At 43.4% G+C, this 22882-nt stretch overlaps 1 protein-coding gene across 6 annotated transcripts in view; it reads left to right on the top strand.

Annotated features, from left to right (window-relative positions):
- The window catches only part of BANP (BTG3 associated nuclear protein), a 151667-nt gene that overhangs the window by 53822 nt on the left and 74963 nt on the right, over positions 1 to 22882 (top strand). For all 6 annotated transcript variants that reach the window (XM_028739943.2, XM_028739944.2, XM_028739945.2 and 3 more), the window contains exon 8: positions 15530 to 15697. In XM_028739943.2, the coding sequence (XP_028595776.1) occupies positions 15530 to 15697 (168 nt within the window). The remainder of the gene's footprint in view (positions 1 to 15529; positions 15698 to 22882) is intronic.

Genomic DNA, 22882 nt, shown 5'->3' with positions numbered 1-22882 from the left:
AAATGAAACCTAGTAGTAATAATAGCTGCATCTCAAAACACAGATGTTGCTCAAGTATTCAGGATAGCCACAGATTGGAAACAGCAGCCAAAGCAGTCAAAGCAGATACATTCTCTGTTTTGAGCTGATCAGAAACAGAGATCCAAACAGGACAAGCTCATTTAATTCTTGTTTTCCACATGCATCATTTCAAAAGATTGAATGTTGCTCATGTTGAAATGCACAGAACTAGAGCAAATTTCACTGCTGCTCGTAAAACTATATATTCCTCTATTTAAGGAAAAACTTAAACTGACATACAACTTCAATAAAACCCTCTTAAGAGCTGAAGTCTGTGTTTTCTGTCCAGCTAGGAATGAATACTTAGGAGGTGGTTAAGTTCTGCTAGTTAGGAAGAATGCAAAGTCAGGTTTGGAAGGTAGGGTTCAGGTTTTTACAGGGGTGCCTGCAATGCCCCCAAGCAATCAAGCGAGGAGGAAGATTAAGGCCTGCAAGGAACAGTCTGTTACCTGATAAGGCAACACAGCAGGGATAATACTAAGTAAGGAGAGGGTGAATTTCAAGAGCACGTAGCTCCCACTTCCACCCTGTAATTGTTGTGTGTATTCGTTGGCCCCTTAGCCACTGTATTTCCTCATTCTTTGCTCTTGCTTTTGAGAGGAGAAGTAAAGGTCGCTATGGCTCTTTTCTTATCCAAGGACAGAGTGGGGAATGATAGGAGAAATGATGTGAGTTGCAGTCCAGCAATATCTGTAGGGTCATAGGTCCCCTATTCTTGCCCCAGGGAAAAGGGAAACCACTAACTAAATTTGCACATCACACCAAACCATGGTTAATGAAGATTTTTGTTTTTTGTTTTGCTATGATGTCTGAATTGGGAAACAACAGTTTGTAACTGGGCAGCAAACTAGAATAAAAAAGCATAGTTTGAAGTGGGCTTGTTATCCATGCATTAACTAATGTTTGGTGTGATGCCTCCATTGACAAACTATAATTTCAGCCATTACAGTGGTACCTCTAGTTACGAACTTAATTCGTTCCGGAGGTCCGTTCTTAACCTGAAACTGTTCTTAACTAGAGGCGTGCTTTCGCTAATGGGGCCTCTTGCTGCCGCTGCGCCACCGGCACACGATTTCCGTTCTCATCCTGGGGCAAAGTTCTCAACTCAATGTAACTCTTCCAGGTTAGTGGAGTTTGGAACCTGAGGCATTTGTAACTCGAGGTACCACTGTACTGAGTGCTGATAGAAAGGATAATGAAAACAGACAAGTAGCTCTAAACAATGGTTTATTGTACATCTAGAAGCTCAAAACTATGGTTTGGGTTCTGAATCACAGTCAGCGCAAGCCATGGTTTGGTATGTGGACTCTGTACTCTGCTGAAACTCCAGAGTTTCCTTGGAATAAGACAAGACTGTTGGCTTCTAGCAGAGATCTGGCAACATGTGCTGGAAGATTTCTGGTTAAAACTTTTGGTTCATATACCATTTTCAAGGGCAGTGGGAGATCCACCAGCAACTCTGAAAATACCACTTGAATATTATGGAAGTCGAAGCATCCAGTGTGGTGTAGTGGTTAAGAGCGGTAGACTCGTAATCTGGTGAACAGGGTTTGCATCTCTGCTCCTCCACATGCAGCTGCTGGGTGACCTTGGGCTAGTCACACTTCTTTGAAGTCTCTCAGCCCCACTCACCTCACAGAGTGTTTGTTGTGGGGGAGGAAGAGAAAGGAGAATGTTAGCTGCTTTGAGACTCCTTCGGGTAGTGATAAAGCGGGATATCAAATCCAAACTCTCCTCCTCCTCCTCCTTCTCCTCCTCCTCCATAATTCCTGGGAACCTCTTTTGTACTGGTCCCTCTCTGGACCTGCTGACCCATAATGGACATGTTCAAGTTGTATGTGGGTCAGTCTGGTCCTACTTTGTACCTTTCTCTAGAATGGCACTCCCACCATGCTATTTTCAGCTTGGATGCTGAATGAATGTCATCACCAAATGCCAGCCACACAGCGTGATTGCCAAAGTCGCCTTTTACTCAAGTCTCTTCTTTCAGCTTGTCAGTGGAAAGATTTTTGTCCCTTTCCTTCTTCTGGGAAAAGAGCCCCCAACCAAATCTGTATTTAATAGAAAATATTTTGAAAAGTATATAGTACTCCGAAGCCACACTTTCCAAACTCAGGGAAATATGCTTATTAAAAATTCTTGATATACTGCATAAGCTTTCCCACAAAGCATTTATCTTCTTGAGGTATATGCTTTCATTTGGTTGTTGCTGTAATGGCAGTGGAGGTTGCAGAGAGAAACTTTGGGGCAATTAATTGATGTCTGTATGATTCAGGCAAACAGTATGGTTTTAGTAACTCGTTACATCAATGCTACTAAAATAAGGGGATTTGGGGATGGGGGCGAAATCTGATAGGCAGCAGTTAGGAGTATATGTGTAATTGAAAATATAGGCTTGGATATTTTGATATTTGACAAGAACCACTGCAAATTTGTGCCTTTAAAAAAGTCCAGCCTCAATGTTTAAAGAAAATGATACATTGCCTATGCAACTTGGGATTGGAGTATCTTAAGGACCACCTGCTCCCAAGTGTTAGCTAACCATCCTCTAAGGCCTGCATCAGTGGCTCTTTTCCAGGTGCTGGGCTGCCTTTGTGGCAGCACCCCCAATAGATGCATGGTCTTTCCAGGAATGCTCATCCAGTGTTGACTTTTTATTAGCTTTCAAGCATCAGGTGAAGATAATTTTATTATCCTGACAGTTTAGTATATACTACTTTAATGTTCTCCTCCTTGTTTTATTGCTATTTACAGCTTTTCTGACTGCTGATTATTTTTGGTTGTTGTTTTTTTATCGCTTCCCTTTGGTGTATGTTACGTATTTTTGTACTGAAAGGCGGGATAGAAATGTTTTAGATTAAAATAAATAATGCTTAGATAAGTATTCCAGATGCTAGTTAGAAAAGTTGAGGTTGATAAGGAATTGTTGTTGCTTCTGGTACAGGGGAAGTCACTTAACAAATAATGCTGAGATTTTAAATTATCTCCTTGGCAATATAGAGGATGACCGTTCATATTTTTATTGATGGGCCATGGCAAAATGCCAAAGCTTCCTCTGGACATAAAATGTCACTCATGTTGTACATGGCATACATACTTCAAAGGTCTTCCAAACAAAAAGGGAAAGGGTGGGGGGAGTTTGTGGAGGATCCTGAAATCAGCAGTTGTAAGTTTTACCAGATTCTGAGTAGTTATCTCATGGTGTTGCAGTTTTGCTTTCTTCAGCAATATAACGAAGGAGTAGGAAAGAGTATATTAAAGGAGAGGTTGGGGTGTTACGGGGAGTATGACTTGAGGCACTACGAAAGAGCATGATAGCCATGCTTGGCATCCACCCCAGGGGACATTTACAAAAAGTTAAACTCCTTTGGCAAAGGTGCTGAAAAATTCCAGAAGTGGACACCAGAAACACAGCACAGCAGAAAGAAATAGCAAATTTTAAAATGCATCTTTATAAAATTATTATTAATAATAATCTGTATAATGTCAAACAGAGTGTAACAGCCTGGCCCTCTATATTGAACCTGTTATCGGCTTAATTCATCTGCTCTTGGGTGTGTTTCATCTGGAACCCATCAGTGTTTAAAGTAGCCCAGACAGACTGCTGCAACCTAAAACTCAGATTACGCAACCCTATCAAAATAGAACAAGGAAAATAAGCTTCTACGTTCTCCCTGTTAAATCAGAATGAACTTCATCTAAGGGTGTATGATTTGCAGGTACTATAGAACTATTCCATCTAACGTTGATGTTGTTTAAAACATCAGGATAGCATAAAAAAGAAGAGGGAAAATCTTGGGAGGATCGAACTATATAGTATAAAGCTTAGAACTGTATAGTATAAAGCTGACAATAGAAAAGATAATGCTTTCACAGATAGGCAAGCTGTCCTAGAGATATGAAAACAATGTCAAGTGGATTGGGAGTGAGCATTCCTCAGAAGAGGTGTGAGCTGCTCCTGTGTGATGAAGTACCCTACTCCTTTTCTGCTAAGTTGCAGACCACCCAAATGGATTTAATGGGGAACACATTTGAATCCTGCTTGATTTTTGATAGAATATTCACTTCAGTGTTCTCTTCCATCTTGTGAAATTGTCCATCTGTTTATTTGCCCACTGTCCAGGCTTCTTGCATACATTGTAATATAAGAAGCCAGTCAGTCGAAGCTTAGATAACAAATATATGGTCAGTTGTTTTGTTGGAAGCCCCCCAGAATTTCTGGAGTAATCTAGTCAGATAGATGGCATATAAAATCATCATCATCATCATCATCATCATCATCATCATCATTTCACCCAAAAAAAGGGCTGTTAGGTCAGAGTCCCTTGAGTGCATCACAGTTTCAGTTAGATTCATTTCCAATTACCCAAGTATCAGCCTCATTTTCTGCTCTGCACTTGATGGTAGTTTCTATTAAGTCCTAACATTTGTTGCATGTTCTGCTCAACCAGAGTTCTATTAATAAAAATCTATTTGAGCACATGCTGTAACTCATAATGTTCATATTTCTGCTATTAACCTGGGGAGTTGCTCCTACTCCCTTGCTTTCCACTAAGCATCCCTGGGCCAGGTGTTAAATCTGGAAACTGATGAGGCTCACCACAACAGCCTCTGCTTGATGAACTGTAATAAGAAGCCAAGCTGAGCCAGAGGAAACGGGCGTGCCTGCCATTTCTGAGCCTTACCACTAATAAAAACTGTGCACGGAACACTTGGATTCCATCTGCGGAACCAAAAATGAAAGCTGTTCTCATGCTGAACTTGCTATCTTGTTTTACTCAAATGCTCGTTAAGTATCCTCAACCAACTTGTTGAACAAATCTTTATTTTGCTCACACCAGATGAGCTGTTGAAAGTTACTTCCTGTTGGCCTTGGGGACCCCCTGCCCAACTTTCTTTAAAGAACAGGAGTGTATGAAATTATACCTGAGTGCCCAGAAACATGAATGCTGAAAACATACTTAAAATTAATAGTGAATTTTTTCATCGACATTCCAAATCTAGCAAGAGTGGGTTAGCTTCAACAAGGTTCGCTGGATCTGTGTGGAACCATTTCTAATATTACAGACTTAATAAATAATATGTTTTCTCTACAATTCTCTATACATATTCTCAGGAATCTACAATTTTGCTTACCATGGTGAGTGCTCCACCACCTTTTTGCAAGCTTGCCATGCCTATGTTTACTCCCATCTTTGGGGTTGGGCAGGGATTTCTCTATTATGCAGTTGGCTGTGTTTTAGAGGCACTGGGTGCAATTGTGGGGACATTCCTACCCCTTCCTGGAAACCTGGGGTCTGTATTGGCACCACACTTCCCTGGTACAGTCATACCTGGGGTTGCGAATGCTGCGGGTTGCGCGTTTTTGGGTTATGGATGCACCGAACCCAGAAGTACCGGAACGGGTTACTTCCAGGTTTCAGCACTCGTGCATGCGCAGACACACTAAATCACACTTTGCGCATGCGCAGAAGTGTTGAATTGCGTCACACGCGTGTGCAGACACGACACCGTGGGTTGCAAACGCTGCGGGTTGCAAACGTGCCTCCCGCACGGATCATGTTTGCAACCCAAGGTTCCACTGTACTTGGAGGTATGAGGTGGAGAGGGAGGTGGGACTTCGTTTTTTGCATCTCCACACAGCGCAATTCCAGGAACAAACCAGTGTCCCAACTCCCAGCTCTAAGCTTAGGGTTAGCAATGGTAGCAAGAGAGTGTCACTGCTTCTTTGCTGCATTTTTGGACAAGGTTTTCCCCTTGTGTATGAGGGTCAAGGTCTAGGTGACCACAGATTGGTGTTGGCCACTAAGGTCAGCCAAAATTTGTGAACTCTGCTTTTCTTGAACTTAATTCTTTCAAATATGCAATGTCATAATGAGGCATAAAACAGCCCAAGTGTTTTGTGAATAGCATTTTTGGTGTGTTCAGAAGAGGAAGTCTCCAAGGCTTGCAGGAGTCAGCTGGTCCATATGTCCAGAACTGAAGCATCCAAACTCCCGCCTCCAACATCTGTACAGCCAACTGCCCTGAAGTAGGAGCCTGGATTGCTGTTGTGGTGCTTCTCTGCAAACACTTTCTCCTCTTTATTGAAGCTGCCAGAACCTGGCTTCAATTTCAAACAGCTCTTTGTAAATCAGTTCAGTCCTGCCATATGGAGGGAGGCAGTCACACATTTCAAGGCGAGGGGAAAAGATAGATGCAAATGATGAAGGCCGCAGCCCTCTGCATGCCAAAACCCCTTGGAATCCAGCAGGCTTTGCATTTGAGTGAACGTGCTCAGGATCGCGCTGCATGTTCTCTCCAACTGTAGTTCTGAGGAAAACCATATGGACTGGCAGCTTGATATAAACCATGGGTAGGCAAACTGAGGCCCGGGGACCGGATGCGGCCCAATCACCTTCTCAATCCGGCTGTGGACGGTCCAGGAATCAGCGTGTTTTTACATTAGTAGAATGTGTCCTTTTATTTAAAATGCATCTCTGCATTATTTGTGGGGCCTGCCTGGTGTTTTTACATGAGTAGAATGTGTGCTTTTATTTAAAATGCATCTCTGGGTTATTTGTGGGGCATAGGAATTCGTTCGTGTCCCCCCCCCCAAAATATAGTCTGGCCCCCCACAAGGTCTGAGGGACAGTGAACCGTCCCTCTGCTGAAAAAGTTTGCTGACCCCTGTAAACTCATTAAACGTTGCTGTCTGGCATCTTCCCATTTTGCCCCCCTGTTCTTGCTTCCATGTGGTGTCACTGGCTAGTTGCAGTTTGAAACAAGTAGAGCAATATAAGGAAATGAATAACTGGCAGTGGTGCATTGTACCCTTGCCTCCCCCATCACATTTACCACAGGCTGTCCATCATTCAAGAATGCAAAATAAATGAATTTAACTCTCTAGTTATTTCTACTAGCAGTTTTCTTGGTTGTTGGTCACAAACAGAATATTGTTCCACTAAATCATGCAGAATATTATATCAAGAAGCCACTCAGTTCCTAGAAAAACAAGAAATGGAAAGAAGTGGTCTTAAACATGGTTTGCTCCAAAACAATTACTATAATTTATATTCATAAAATTTGTATATCACTTTTCACCAGTGAGATTGTCCCAAAGCTTCATTTGCTCTTCAGTGCTCTCTCCCAGTTGGTTTTAAATTGGGTTCTCCTCTGTTCCAAGGAGGTTTCAATACAGGTTTAATATAAGTACCACTGTGCTCTTAATAACTTAAAAAATGCCCCTCTGAATCACAGCAGAGTTCATCTAATCCTGTCTTCTCTTGGTAACCAGATTCCTCCAGAAAAAAACCCCACCATCTAGACATGGGGGCAACATCACTCTCTTGTTGCTCCCCAGCAATTGGTTCTCAGAGATACTCTGCTTCTAAAAGGAAAGATCCATTTAACCATCACAACTAAGAGCCGTGAATAGACCATTCGACTTCCATGAAATTGTCTAAATGTGGCACTCAGTTGGATAAATTAAGTGTATGCTATACAGCATTTTGTGTGTGCTTTCAATAAGCTTCACTGGATGACCCTGAGTTCTAGTATTTTAAGAGAGGAAGAAAAACTTACCCAACTCCTATTCATTTCAGTGGTCCTTGTGCTGGAGATCTTCTTAAGGGATTGAGCCCCATTAGTACAGAACCTGACCAAAATCTAGGAAGCCGTAACAGCATTGTTATGCTTGCCTCGATCTGTTCATCACCATCTCATATCTCTGCAGTTCTGTGAAAACTGCTTTGATGGAAAAGCAGCTAGAGCATGTGGATGTGTTCTGAGGGGTGTCTGTGTAGTTTTGAGTCTCTTATTTTCTGCTTGTCCCACTAGTTGGACACCCACACCAACCTCTTTACAGTGGCTCATTAGCCCATCTTTTTTTACTGCTTGCACAACCTTTTCCTCATTTGCTGGGATTCTCATCCCTTCTCAATCTTCCCAGTGATGTGTGCTGTGCATCTTTTTTTTATGGTGATGTTTGCTAACGTACAGTACAACAGTGTGTTCCTTTCAAGCTTTGGAAACCTACTATTTTTTCAGTTGTTTTTGCCATATTCAAAACTTTATCCAGCCACTGACTCTCTGCCTTTTAATTTACAATGAACACTCGTACTGCCAAGTGGTGAAATGTCCTTGGCAGTGTAGGCATAGTGATATCTTAAAAGACACTAAGCGGTTGATCATTGGCTCAGAACTGTAGCTATTTCTTCCCTTGGAGAGGCAAGAGCCCCTCAAGATATGGGTCCTGGCCAAGAAGCTCATTTTTGCAGGTGGTAGGGGTCACTGTCAAATGCTTTGTGCACCTACAAAAGATCCAAGTGGTTGTATTACAACTCCAGTTTTAATTGCTCAGTTTTCATTTTTGCATACCTACGAGCGGAGCTTGGTGTATATGATTTATAGCAAGTAGCGCTAGGTCCTTTGTAGACTTTGTCATCCTCCTGCTTCTTCCTGTCTTGCCTTCTGTTGCAGCAGAGGGACAGGGACTGAGTTATTGGGTACCTGACAGGATGGGGCTCTTCTTATTGCAATTCCTACCTTCCTCTGTGGATGAAAAAGCAGGTGGGAAAAGAGTGGTGGATGAATTTCTTTGCATCCTGGTTTGTGCCAGATCGTTATGGCTGTAGCGTCTGGCATGTGATTTTTCTCTTATAGGATTTAGAAGTCAGAAGGCATCCCTGGAATCACTTAATCCCTGTTGTCATTGAGAGAGGAAAAACAGTCTCGCCGCTGAATGCGAGCTGTTGCCTTGCGTGAGAATTAATGTACAGCTCATCTGGAAAATACATTGCGTGATTCAAGGAAAGTGATGAGTTCATGAACACTCGTAAATTGAATTCCAGAAAGTTGCATTGCCCATTCTTTTCAGACACACTCTCTTTGTCACCCTGAAAGAGTTAAACCATCAACAGTTGGAGCTGCTGGTATCATTGTTGGCAAAATGTAAATAATTTTACGTATCCATTGGTTTTCTGTCACGCCAGGGCTTTCCAAGGCCGCAAGCTCCTTTGGAAGGGGAGAAATTTGTGTTGTTGATTCCTAAGTTAGTTTTTCTTGGCGGCACATAGGGTGGCTTTTGCCATCCAGCTGGAATTCTGTGATGCTGTGGAAAAGAGCTTATGTAACAGGATGTCTCAAGAAGGCTTTTACATTTTTAAGATATATATTTATGGGGGGCGGGAGCAAGAGCACACACAAATTAGTGGGGGTGGAAATATCTTCCTCAGTTTTTTCCATCTACAGATTCTGAGATGTCAAAATTGAATCAGGTTTCCTTTAAAAATATAAACATTGTTTGTTTACTAATTTATTGCTACAGACTGGGAAGTCAGACTTGACAATGTGCAAGTTGCTGGTACATTAGTGATAGGTTTGTTGAGGTACTTGTTTTGTTTTTAAAAGGTGTTTTATCTTGGTTGAGAATACCATAGTGCAATTAGATGAGACAGCAGGAAATACATGGTAGGATCTCCTGCAATTTGTTTTCAAAAAGAGAAAATCAAGCTGTGGGAGACAGATTTGATAGGGAATGATAAACACACACACACACACACACACACAGTTGGCACAAGAAATTTTGGTGCCTGAGGCGCATCCCCACCCCACCCCACCAGGGAAGAAGGGGTGAAGATCTACATTAGAAATGTGTGTGGGGGGGGAGATCAAATTAACCTTACTCAATGGTTGAAGTGGAAATCAAAGGCCATTTGGGGGGTGAGGGTTGCTTTGAATCACACTGGATGGGTGCAGTGCCCAGGAGACCCCAGAAGGCAGCCCCCACCAGTTTTACCTTAGGAGTGGGAGGAGAGCCGTAGTGCCTCCTACTTGCAAAGAGGCTGCTCTAGAGGTGGCATTTGGGTGGGTGCTGCTGAGGAGGAGGCAGATCTGACCTCCAAGGAGGATGCTGCAACTGTTGCTGTTACCGTGGCTGCGGCAGCAGCAGTGGACGGTGCATTCCTTAGAGGCCAGATCTGCTGCCCCTGTGGATACTACTGCCTGAGATGATCACCCTAACTTGCCTCATGTGTGGGCCGGCCCTGCACACACACACACACACACACACACACACACACACACCATTACTGGGTATCCTATCTATGACTATCCATCTGTTTGGCTGTTTCACCTTTATGTGCAACCACATGTGCCATTTGAAAAGGGGTGAAAAACAAAGTTCACACTGCAAGCGTTTATGTACAGATTCAAAAAGTCCTTCCAGTAGCACCTTAGAGCAGTGTTTCCCAACCGGTGTTCCGCGGCACACGAGTGTGCCGTGAGACATCGGCTGGTGTGCCGCGAGATGCCTGGAGGGAGGCGGGCGAGTCGGGCGGCGAGAGGCGGGGCGGCGGCGGCGAGGAGCCGCTCGGCGCGCAAAGCGAGGGAGGCTGGAGCCAAGAGCAGCGGCGAGCAGGAGGCGCTTGGTGGGAGATTCAGCCGAGCCCGAGCTGCGTGCGCTCCCGAACCTCTGGGCGGAGAAGAGCGTGCGTGTGTCCGGCTTAGCGACGGATCCTCTCACCCGGCGCAGCAGAAGACAACCCTCGGGGCGGAGCTCCTGCCACAGGCCTCCCGCCTTCTTCCCCACGCGGGGCAGAATAAGTGGAAACCGGCGGACGCAGCGGGTTTCTCAGCCGCTGCCCGGGTTGCCCCTCTCTCCTACAGAGCCGCATCCATCCCAGCCCCTCCTGTCATCTCAACCTGCCCGTCTAATTTACATACCATCATATCCTCCTTTCTTATTGATTCACTTAGATTTAGTCTTACATTTCTCGCTTTGTCTCCGTAGACTGCGCGGAGGGAGAGCCAGAGAGAGGCATCGCTCCTGCGCGGCGGGAGAGGGAGCAGCCGGAGCGATGCCCCAAACAAGCTGAATTCCGAGCGAGGGACTGAGGGGGGAGGGAAAAAACTTTCACTTTCGTGCGTCCCTCCCGGCGTGACGCTGCGCGCTGACGTCACGGGGCGGGGCTTTAATGGTGGTGTGCCGCGAGATTTTTTTTCAGTAAACAGGTGTGCCGTTGCCCAAAAAAGTTTGGGAAACACTGCCTTAGAGACCAGCTAAGTTTGTTATTGGTATGAGCTTTCGTGTGCATGCACACTTCTGGTATCTGAAGAAGTGTGCATGCACACGAAAGCTCATACCAATCTTAGCTGGTCTCTAAGGTGCTACTGGAAGGACTTTTTGATTTTGTTTTGACTACGGCAGGCCAACATGGCTACCTACCTGTGTCTGAAACTGTGGAAGTGCACAGATTGTCTTTAAAAGTGCCAGCTGCAGGTTCAAATAAAGTAAATAAGTTTGCTAGTTTCATATTTCACTTTAGGCTTTGCCCATATTCATCCAGTTGCACTTAGGGATGGGAATGCACATACAGTAGATATGTACATTCCATTGAAAGTAATGCAGTGTATTCACACAGCTGTGTATTCATGTACAGTCTGTGGTTTTTCTCCCTCTCTGCTTAGCTTGCACAAACGTTTGCACAAGTATCTTCCAATGATTACTTCCCCTCGCATTCCCCAGAAAGGAAATTTGAGGAGAATTGGACAGAAGGAAGGTTTGTAGTAATTATCCATATCCATAGAGCCACCAAGTGCACCTGATGGATCCCTTGTCAGTGAAGAGCAGCATAGCTTTGGTCAGGTTGGATACATAATAAAAGTTACCGTATATAAGTGCTTGAGAACACTTTCATCCTTCAGAATGATGGGTGGAAACAGGATTCCTCAGATAATTTATGAGCTTTCCCTTCTACCTGCCACCTAAATCCCATTTTGAAACTGCCAAGCATAATATTGATTGGTTGTTGAAGGTCTTCCTTTTCTGTCTTCTGCTATTGGACATTCTGTCTGTTCACCTTGGTTCAGTGATCATATATGCATCTGGAATCGCTCTCTGGTTTTGCTGAAACTTCTGGTTCTTTCTCTTTGCCCTTATACTTGGACTGATGCTACACCTCTTCCCAAAATTGGTACACAAGTCTGCAAGACCACTAAATGTGGCCAATATGTGCCTTCAAATACTTAATCATATACCAAGAAATCCTGAAATCCCTGGTGGAGCTTACTTTTGAGTCGACATCCTTCTGAGTAAGATTGTTCTGTTATGTTCTCTATCATATTCCATTATGACTGGGGGCGGGGAGGACTACACAGGTAATCAATTTTGACACAATGCCCACTCTTTTGAACTTATGACATCATGTAGAAGAAGCATTCCTGTGAATGTCAAATAATTGCATGAACCTGCTTTTAGACAGCAGATGAGAAGGTCCCTCCCTAGTCTTGATAAGGTCAACAATGTCATGAAGCATAGGTTCATGAGTTTTAGATGGCTATGTTGCTCAGATTCCTTGAAAGAGAATTATGTTCGCGCACGCACACACACCCCACACCAGTTTTGGTATAAACTAAGCAACAAATACTTGCAATGCACTAACAATTATTCTCTTCAAAATGATTTCAATATGAGAGTGATGCATGACCAGCACGGAAGAATTGAAGCCTCCAGGCAAAGGACCAGCGTCAGCCGTGTTTATGCCTCTTTGTTTTTTATTATTACTATCTACTGCTCTCTGAATTCTATTGTCGAATGTTATTAGTTTAATATAAGAATTTGTTATTGCCTTCTATGTTCCTTCTTAACGTAATTTTCTGTGTAACAGCTGTTGAGCCTGACCAACTGCTGCTTCTGGAAGGATTCTGAGTGTAAAAAAACAACAACGAGAAAGGCCCTGCAGGACCAGGCCAGTGGCCCATCTAATCCAGCATCCTGTTCTCACAGTGGCCAATGAGGTGCCTGTGGGAAACCCTCAAGCAGAACCTAAGTGCAAGAGCACTCTCCCTTTCTGTGGTTCTCAGCAAGTGGTCTTCAGAAGCATTACTGCCTCCAACTGTGGAGGACAGAGCATGACCATTGTGGCTAGTAGCCGCTGATAGCCTTATCCTCCACGAATTTGTCCAGTCCTCCCATAAAGCCATTCGAGTTGGTGACCATCACTGCCTCCTTTATGCTATCCACCCCAAATCTTCCAATATTCAGCTTCATTAGATGTCCATGTAGTGTTACCTGCCTCTATCTACTTTCTCCATGCCATGCATAATGTTAAAAACTTCTATCACTTGCCTTAATGCAGAATAGCATTTATAGGTGCTATTGTTGTAATGTTCAAGGGAGCATTTTACATTTCATTCAGATGGACAGTATGCTCAATATGGGCATGAGGCCTGGATCTGTCAGCATTTTCTATCCTTTGGAAGGGGTTACCAAAGGGCTATGTAGGACCAGAATATTTATCTCTCTAGCCCATTATTGTTTACAGTGGTAGCTCTAGATGCGAACGGGATCCGTTCCGGAGCCCCGTTCGCATCTAGAAGCAAACGTAACTAGTGACGGCACATCTGCGCATGCGCGTGTCACTTCTCGCCACTTCTGCACATGTGTGTGACATCATTTTGAGCGTCTGCACATGCGCAAGCGGCGAAACCTGGAAGTAACACGCTCCGTTACTTCTGGGTTGCCGCGGAGCGCAACTCGAACGTGCTCATACCAAAGCACATTCAACCCGAGGTATGACTGTATTCTGACTGGCAGCAGTGGGGCTCAGGCAGAGAGATTCCTCCCATTGCCTGCTGCCTGATCCTTCTAACTGAAGTCTTGCTGGGCTTTGAACCAGAGACCTTCTGCTGATCCCTGATGCTGGCCTTGCCATCTGCGTATAAAGGATATGCTCTACTGAGAATATGCAGTCCTTTCCTGAAGGGAGGAAGCTCACCACTCTCGCTATTGCCCTGGGAGTTTCATTCCAACCCTTCCTGATGTCTAAATCTTCAACAGAAACTGCGTCCCCGTATTTCTCTGGCAGAAAGAAATACAGAAGTATCTCTTAAAATATGCTTTGCATTCCCTATGTATGGTGTGATGGTGGAATCCAGTTCTCAGCCCCTCAGTTCCTGGTGTGATCCTGGCCATTCCAATGTGTAGCTCTGCCACATGTAGCTGAGACATGCCCTGCTGTAATTTCTAGCAAGAAATTGGCCCGCTTATTGTGGGTACTGTGACATGATGCTTTAATTAAAATAGCAAGATGGGTTTTAACTGGGAACTTCTGAAATGCTGACTGTGTCTAATGCATTAGTTTTCCATTTATTTTTTTGATGGTACTCTCCTGGAAGCTTAAGCCATGGGTTCCTTCCATATTTGCTGTGGTCGCTCTCTTTTCAGACTCAGCCTTTGTTTAAACTATTGTCAGCCCTGGTGGAGCTGGCTGCAGTCATTGCTGAGGCAAGCATTGCCCAGTGTTGCTATTCCTTCCTCTCAGTTGCTAAGGACCCCTCAGCTGGTATCAGGATAGAAGACCTGCTTTTGAAAACAAGGAACACTTCCTTGCATTTATCAGTTCTGCAACTGTTGCCTAGTGAGAGCAATATATTTCTCTTTATACTGGGCTAGGATGGGTTGGGTGATCAGTTTGCAGGGACATGGAGAGAATCCTTTCTTCTGCCATGTGGAGGCAGCTGCAGTGGAGGAAATGTCATGTGTGCCACAAGTGGTAGCTGCTTTATGTGCACCAGGTAAACTGTGGGAGTATTTTGTGTGGGGCAGTGTTTGGATACAGGGCCTTGCAAAGCTATCAGAAGCTCCCTCATCCTCAGTCTGGCCCATCTAGCCCATGCTCTGATTTGCATTTTCTCTCCAGGGTCTCCTTTAACTGGACTAGAGCCTGGGACATTATATATGCAAAACAAATGTTCTGTCACTGAGCTATGAAGTTGCCCAGAAGAGTTGTGAAATTTCCTTCCCTGGAAATTTTGAAGAAGAGACACTATGTGCAGTTCTGACAGGCCTGGTGCTCGTCTAAGGCATCCTGCTGTTGAGGGAAACTGGCTGTAGGCATCATCATGCTTAAACTGGTTTATTAAACATTCCAGAGAACTGTAGTTTAGTGAGGGATGCTTGGCATTTCGTACATAGAATTCTCAGTGCCCTAACCAAACTGCATTTCCCATACAGTGGTGCCTCGGGTTACATATGCTTCAGGTTACATACGCTTCAGGTTACACACTCCACTAAGCCAGAAATAGTGCTTCAGGTTAAGAACGTTGCTTCAGGATAAGAACAGAAATTGGGCTCCGGTGGTGCGGCGGCAGCAGGAGGCCCCATTAGCTAAAGCGGTGCTTCAGGTTAAGAACAGTTTCAGGTTAAGTACAGACCTCCAGAACGAATTAAGTACTTAACCCGAGGTACCACTGTAATTCTTTGGAAGAAGCCGTGTTTGTTAAACTTATAAAACATAAGTTTGTTTTCATATGAGCTCTGAGTGCCTTTGTGCTGGGTATGCAGGTATGATCCATATATGTACAAAATGGAAGTGGCAGAAGTTGGCTTAGGTGGCCATCACATGTTTCTAAATCTACAGCCCATTAATTGAAGCCCATAAACTGTAAAATATGGATTTTGGCATTGTGCATTTTTTTTGCTTTGCAGGTCACCTTTTCTATAAGTTTGGAATCACAGAGTCTGACTGGTACAGGATCAAGCAGAGCATAGATTCCAAGTGCCGGACAGCTTGGCGGCGAAAGCAGCGAGGCCAGAGTCTTGCAGTGAAAAGCTTTTCAAGACGGACACCTTCCTCATCTTCTTATAGCGGCTCAGGTAAAAAGCATCCTCCTTTGCTAGAAATTAGCAAACTTCTGATCTTCCTTATTTAAATTTATTAGGGTTAACACTATTCTAAAAAATATATATATCCCACTTTCCCTTCAAACAAAACTTAGAGTGTGAAAATACTTAAGAACATTGTCAAAACACAATAAAAGAGCACGTAAACAGCAATAACAAGACAGCTCCTTGCTGCTGATGTACCCACAGCTACTGTTCACTGCGACTTGCCACTATAGACCACCTTTCTCTTCCTGGAGAAAAGAAAAAAATCTTGGGAAGCCACATCAGGAAGTGCATTTAGATATGTTTCATTTGCGTTTTCTTCATGTCAAATTTAGGAGCACTTTTTTGTTTGAACAGCCCCTGCTAATATACAGGGGAGGGGGAGCTATTATCACTAAAACTAGGATCTTGCAGTGTCTAGTAAATACAGGCCACTAGATAAAGGCTGTGAGTGAGTAAAAGTTTTTATCCAAGTCGTATGTGTTCCTTTTGTTAAATGTACTGCTGCTCTTGAGGAATTACTCCTGTGGATGAGCCGAGGGTTGAGTGGGGTTGGTGGGGATATCTGAATAAAGGATCCCTTAATGTTGCATTCCAATCACAGAAGCGTTTCTATCATGTATTGTTATTTTGACCCCTGATTATTCAGTGTCAAGTTTGTTTATACTATTTCTAACTTGCCCTTCTCCAACTCGTCCAAAGTTCTGCCATCTGTCTCCGCTCTCTCCTTTCCACAATGTGTTTCTAGAGGGTATTGTGTGTGTTCCTTTTTTGCCCACATCTAGTTCATGAATGCTTCTGCCATGATAAATCTGTTAGACTTTGCGTTGCAGGTGTTTCATGGAACAGTTTATATTTATCAGTGGTTTCAGTTTATAATAGGAACCGAGTCAGGCACATTTTATTTATTAGTATATGCTTAATTTCATTCAGAAAAAACTTTTTCCACTACCACCACCCCTCCAAGAAATGTACACATTCTCACAAATCTTGTGAGCTTCTCAGCTTTCTACATAGATTTAAGCATGAATGATAAATGGCAAAATATTGACCCAAGGAATGTCCTCTCGGGACCCTTCTGGCTCATGCTTATATTAAAAGCAGGGCTGTGGGATGTTTGTATATCATATATTAAAAGCAGGGGTTTGGAATGGAGCCGAAAAGAGAGGAAATAAGTTTATTTGCCCACATGAAGGTTTGGGTTACATGTTAACACTAACCACTGTATAGTAGGCAAGGAATGACAAAATCTGCTTTTGCTGGAAAATTCTGATAGATGATCAACTTGATAGCCTTTACCCAAATGACAGCTAATTAGCACTGTGTCTTCACCGACTATATCTATGGTGGGGATTTTTCTTCTAAGCTTCTACTTCTTTGCTTTGTGGATCCAATAGGCATGTACTTATTTGTCTGTGCATGCCGATGATACATACACTGGAAAGTCTTTTTATCTGTAGGATGTTGTTGGAACCACACACCAATATGGTCCTATTAGAAGTGTACCAAGAAGAAACTCACCTAGGGGTGGCCCTCTCTCCAGCTACAAAAAAGACACCACAACAAATGTGCCACTGAGACAGTTTGCAAATGGAGCATGTCGGTTTTTCATTTTCTCTTCCTGCTTTTATTTATTTATTTAGTTAGGTGAAGGCATATTAGACAACTGATAAAAATGGCAAAATGTGGGAATTAAAACAAAATAACAGCTGCAGAATTAATGCAGCAGCATTAATTTTAAAACAAAAATTTAAAAGGTATGCTTTGCATTTCTCCCTAAAAACTTTAAAGTGATGTGCACAGGGGTGCTGCCTCTGGGTGTTGGGGCTGTAGTGGGAAAGGCCCTGCTTCTTGCTTGAAGTCTTCTATGGCCTGGTCTAAGCATGTAGCAGAATGGAGTGGTAGAGTGCTGAGAAGAGAGAGTAGACTCTCTGGTTTAAAATGCTGCACCTTCCCCATAACAAAAACGCCCTGCAAATAGAAGGCCCTCTTTCCATAGAAAATACTTACCACACAACTCACAGCTAAACCATGGCATTTATTGCTACATGATGTGGGGATATCAACCATCTGGATGACTTTAAGAGGGGATTCGACCAAATCCACGAAGGAGAATAAGACCCATGATAGCCCATATGGAGCCTCCAGGTTCAGAGATGACATACCTCTGAATCAGTGATTGGTAGATAACATGAAAGAAGGCCATTGCCTTCATGCCCGGATTGTGATCTTCTCAGTTGCTGCTGTTTGTCTGCCATAGGAAGTAGGATGCTGGACAAGGTGGACCTTTGGTCTGACACAGCAGAGGTTCTTCCATTTATTAGGAGTGTAGGAAGCTGCTTTCTACCAAGCCAGTCCACTGGTCCATCTAGATCAGTAAACTGCATTGTCTACACTGTATTGGCAGCGGCTCTGCAGACGGGAATCCTTCCTAACCCTACCTGCAGATGTTGTGGATTGAACCCATGACCTACTGAGTGCAAGGCAGGTGCTGTACCACTGAGCTACTTGAAGCAAGATATGGTTGCTTCTTGAAGAGCAGGCATCCCATGCCATGTAACAAACCACTTTTGAAACTACACAAGTAGCTTGTACTATGACTGTGTGTGTGTGTGTGTGTGTGTGTTTTCATGGTACTTGAAGAGAAAAAGTAGAAAGTTCCACTGGGTCTGCCTGTACCCTTGGGTGTACCTATAATAGAACTGTAAAACCTAATTGCTGTTTCTCAGGTCTCACAATTCACCAGTCAAGTTTGTGCAGGGTTAGACCAATCTGATGGTTGTAGATGTGCTTTGTGAAGTAGAAGCTTCTAGCACTGAAAAAGAAGCTGGGAGCACCTGAGAAACCATGTGAGGAGTACTCCCTGCATTAAACCCGTGTGAGTGAAGCACACCTTTTTCAGGTGCAGAATCCCAGATTCCATCCCTAGCCATTGCTGCTGGAGGATCCCAGGGTTACATAAGACCTTGAAGAGCTGCTGCAGTCAGATTAGACAACATTGGGCTAGACATGCCAATGATCTGACTCAGTATAAAGCAGCTCCTTTTGTCACAGTGCCAGTGTTCTGTTATAGTCCACTTCAGATCAAAATTTGCCTGCCTCACTCAGTTGGTAAGGCTGCTGTTGACTCTCCTTTTTTGGGCCCATGCTTTTATCTTCCAGCCCGCAAACTTGTCTTTCTGATGCTTACACAAGATAAGGGGGGGGGGGGAATGATGGCTGAGTATAGTAGTAGCATTTACTTTCTGTGACCAGTTTTGGTATGGAAAATAGTTGTTGAAACAAGAAATGTTTTGGAAATCTCACTCGACCCCGAAAATGAGCCTGCAGGAGAACAAAAGAAATGGTAGCGATCCAGTTCACAGAACAATTTTAAATCCAATACATAAATAAAAGCAATAAATAAAAATAGTTATTCTGACTGTGTTTCTCTTGATGTGGAGGGATGGCTGGATTGGGCTCTAACCATGATTTTAATGGTCTGCTGCTGCCGTATTGTGTAAAGGGGGCCTTGTTTATTCTTTCATAGGACTCTAAATGATCTGTAGCTTGGAACAGCTCTATCCTGTTGACTGGCAGAAAGGAGGATAAATGTGAAAGGATGTACCTAACAGGATGATGGCAAATCTGATAGCCCAAAGCCTGAATCTCAGACCTATAAGATTTTTCAGTACAGTACAGGATCCCCATGTTCTTTCATTCCAAAGGGACAGCCATGTTAGCCTTTACGGTGCAGCAGGACTTGCTTTTTAAACCCTGGCATCAGGCCCTGGCCCTAACCTGTATGACTGGTAGACCTGTGGCAGATTGAGTAACAAAGTGTAGGACTGCTTCCATACTGGTCCCAATTGGCAGCCATCAATCATGGAACTAAATTGAAGAAAAGCTAATGTGCAATTCCAGGCAGAAAATGCCCAATGAAAATAATGCAACTCCTCACCCGCCTTGCTGTCATGTCCTTCCTCCACCCACCCCACAAGATGTTTATTAAGGTTGCTCTCTGTTTAACTGACTGAGCGAGTTTACAACTGTCACAAGATTTACTAGTTTATTCTCATAGTAACCAGAGCTGGGTTACCCCCCGCTCGCCCATTTCTTTTGGCACAGTTGCTCTAAAAATATTGCTTTTTGTGCTGGAGGTATTGATTACTGTGGTTTGGGCTATGTTCCCCAGAATCAGGCTTCTAGCTTCTGCCTTTCTGTGTGTTTTAGTTTTGTGTTTTTCCTGATGGGGGTGGCAAGAGAGGCTGCTGGAATTATTTCACCAGGTACCCTTTCCAATAGCTCATTTTTAAGAGCCAGGAACAGGGCTCGGATTTGGGATGCTGCTTTCCTCTCCATCTTTTAAAATTTGCTGTTGCAGGCACCCCCAAATTCCCCAGTTAGGTTTGATATAGCTCTGTGTTTCCCCAAATTCCCTCTAGTGAGATGTGCTCTTCTCCCACCCAAATTAAAACTGGAGGTACTTTTACCTCCGTAAAAAAAGTGAGGGAGTGTAATAGACTCCCTCCCCTGGTGCCTATATGTGGGATCCTGTGCTGGGAATGCTACCTTCAAGGGCTGGTAATTCTGCAGCATGAAGAGTAATTGGATGACCCAGTCACACCAAATGCACCAGACCCTCCAAGTGTCCCTATTTTCCAGGGACAGTCCTAGATTTACAAAAGCCCTCCCAGTTCCTGATTTGATCCCAGAATGACCCTCTTTTCCTTAGGCCGTCCCTATTTTCATAAGAGAAATGTTGGAGGGTATGAATGCACAGATTCAGCATATAAAAAACCCACTGACAGTGGAAGCTTCTTGAAAGGAGACAAGACTGGAGGAAAGGAGACTTAGACTGAGTCACAGTGGGCAGAGTCTTTAGTGATGTTCCTAGCACACTTGTCTGCCCCTGTAGAAACGGTAGAAAGAACTGCAATGCCTTAGGGCAGGCTTGTATTTGAGCCATCACCTGGTCACTTTTCATCAGCCTGAGGATCACAGAGTCAGGCTGTTGCTACAACTCTATTTCCTTCTTTAACATAGAGGCAGGGTTACAAGAGAGCAGGATGAAGTGACATCAGTGAGTGGAGGAACCTGGGGCAGTGTGCAGGAAGGCAGATGAAGGGCAAGCTGGTGGTAGTTCTTTTGCTAAATCCATTTTTATAAAACATCTGTGTGAATGGAGCTGAACTGCCAGCCAGGACTCATTTTTGCAGCTGAAGACACATAAGTCAGCTATGCACAAAGCTGCTCTTGGTCCAAGAAACCAACTTTACCCGTTTACTAAAAGGAGATGACTTTGAACAGACGTGGGGTTTGCCATGGTTTTGAGCAGCTGATTAATATCAGATGGTCTTGGGAAGACAACTTCTGACCTTTTAGATTTTATGGGGTTCTTTCAGCCCCTACATAAACCTTTAGAACGATTAGGCCTAGATTATTTTAAGAGGCAATGAAGAAATGGAAAAATGGAAAAAGCTATGTGGCAACAGCCAGAGGTTTCGTCTTTGGGGTGAAGAATGTTCATATTTTCACAGTTTGAAAGCTAAAAACACTCACTTTTGAAACAGTTACAAACTACTTTTGTCTGACAAATCTTCCTGTTCTGACTTTTGAAGGAGGTGTACCTTTTGGAGACAGGCCACAGAAGTATGTCTATGTCTACAATGAATATTTTTCCAAAATGTTTAAAACTAGCTTGATGAGTATCATTTTTTAAACGAAACAAAATATCTTTACCCTGGCTTAGTTCTTCTAATTCATTGGGGCCCTTGTTTTGAAATGAGAATATTTTAAAGAAATCTGACTATTGCAGTTTTTCTCTCTACTTTGTTATCCTCTATCTGTAGAAATTCAGGACCTAGTTTGCTAAAGGGCTGTTTGATTTTTGGCTGTTCCAACACTTTCCTGGAAAGAAGGATGCTGCAGATATAAGCTTGTTACCTGCATTGCCACAACAGTGTTCAGTTGGGTTTTTTTTGACACTGGCCCAATGTAATTTCTGTTTTATAAGCAGCACATTAGAATGTTTTAAATACAACAGCTCTCCTCCAAGCCATGGATTTTTCAGTATATCAAAGCCGCAAAAGAGAGGCCAGATTGCTTACATTTTGACGATCTGTAACTATGGATGTGTCCCTTCCATTCAAGCTGCCTGCAGTATTCATATTCCTTTTTATGTTGAAAATAAATAAATTTTACTTCTGCCTAGTCTCACAGGTTTTTTTATGTGGTGGTGCATCCGGCAATTATGCATGACTGATGATTTTAGGGTTTAGACATGGATAAATCCTCTCTTTCCCTTTTCTATCTAGGGCCATGACATTGCTGACAGATGCTGAAATTCTGTTTATAAGCAAACTTGCTTCTTTCGAGATGTAGTTGTGAATGCATGACTTTTTTTTAGTGTTATGTTTGCGGCATTCACCAGTACACTACTTTAACCCGGGAGATGTGAAAATAGTGTTTAAACATCTGTAGAGAAGCAGCTGGCCAGCAACAAATATGGGTCTCTTTGTGTTGTTCCATTACAAACAAATTTCAGTGCTGCTTTAATGTGCTGTAGGTCTTGTTACTCAAGCACATTCATGGATTAATGGGACATTTCTGGTCAGTAAGTAAACCTGTTGGGAGTCTCTTTTCCCAGGAGCACGGCACCACCAAAAAATGCAGTTTGAACATGGGGAGGGAGCTAGCGCTATGCCGAGGATAGCTCCATTGTCTGGCTCACACTCATTATGATAAAAACAATGGCTTAAAATGGCATTATAAAACTCAAAACAGGCTATGCTAGTAAATCCAATTTAGAAATATACTTCCAAAATGTAGTCTCATGTCCTGCCACCAATATATGTTTGCCCAAACAGGAAATACTTGCTTTTGGAAGATGCCTGCTGGAGCATTGCAGCTTCATTGCTTATTTTAATGGCATCTGTTTGGTGCATAAATAGCATGGCTTAGTATGCTCTTCTGCATTGTTTTGGTAGACTTCAGGTTTTGAGGAACATATTCACACATTTGTGTACATGTATACTGTACACACAGAGAGAGAGGGGGAGGGAGGGAGGGAAGGAGAGAGATGCATGTAGTTATGGGACTTCCCCACAGTGCAATTCCACGCTGCTACAGAATGTAGTTCTGAGATAGTAGTAAGTGAATGTGATGTGGAAACATTTTCTACATGGATTTAGA

Source organism: Podarcis muralis, chromosome 7 (assembly GCF_964188315.1).
Source record: "Podarcis muralis chromosome 7, rPodMur119.hap1.1, whole genome shotgun sequence".
NCBI classification, from domain to species: Eukaryota; Metazoa; Chordata; class Lepidosauria; order Squamata; family Lacertidae; genus Podarcis; species Podarcis muralis.
The sequence above is the reverse complement of the archived record's forward strand: the minus strand, read 5'-3'. Positions and strand labels throughout refer to the sequence as shown.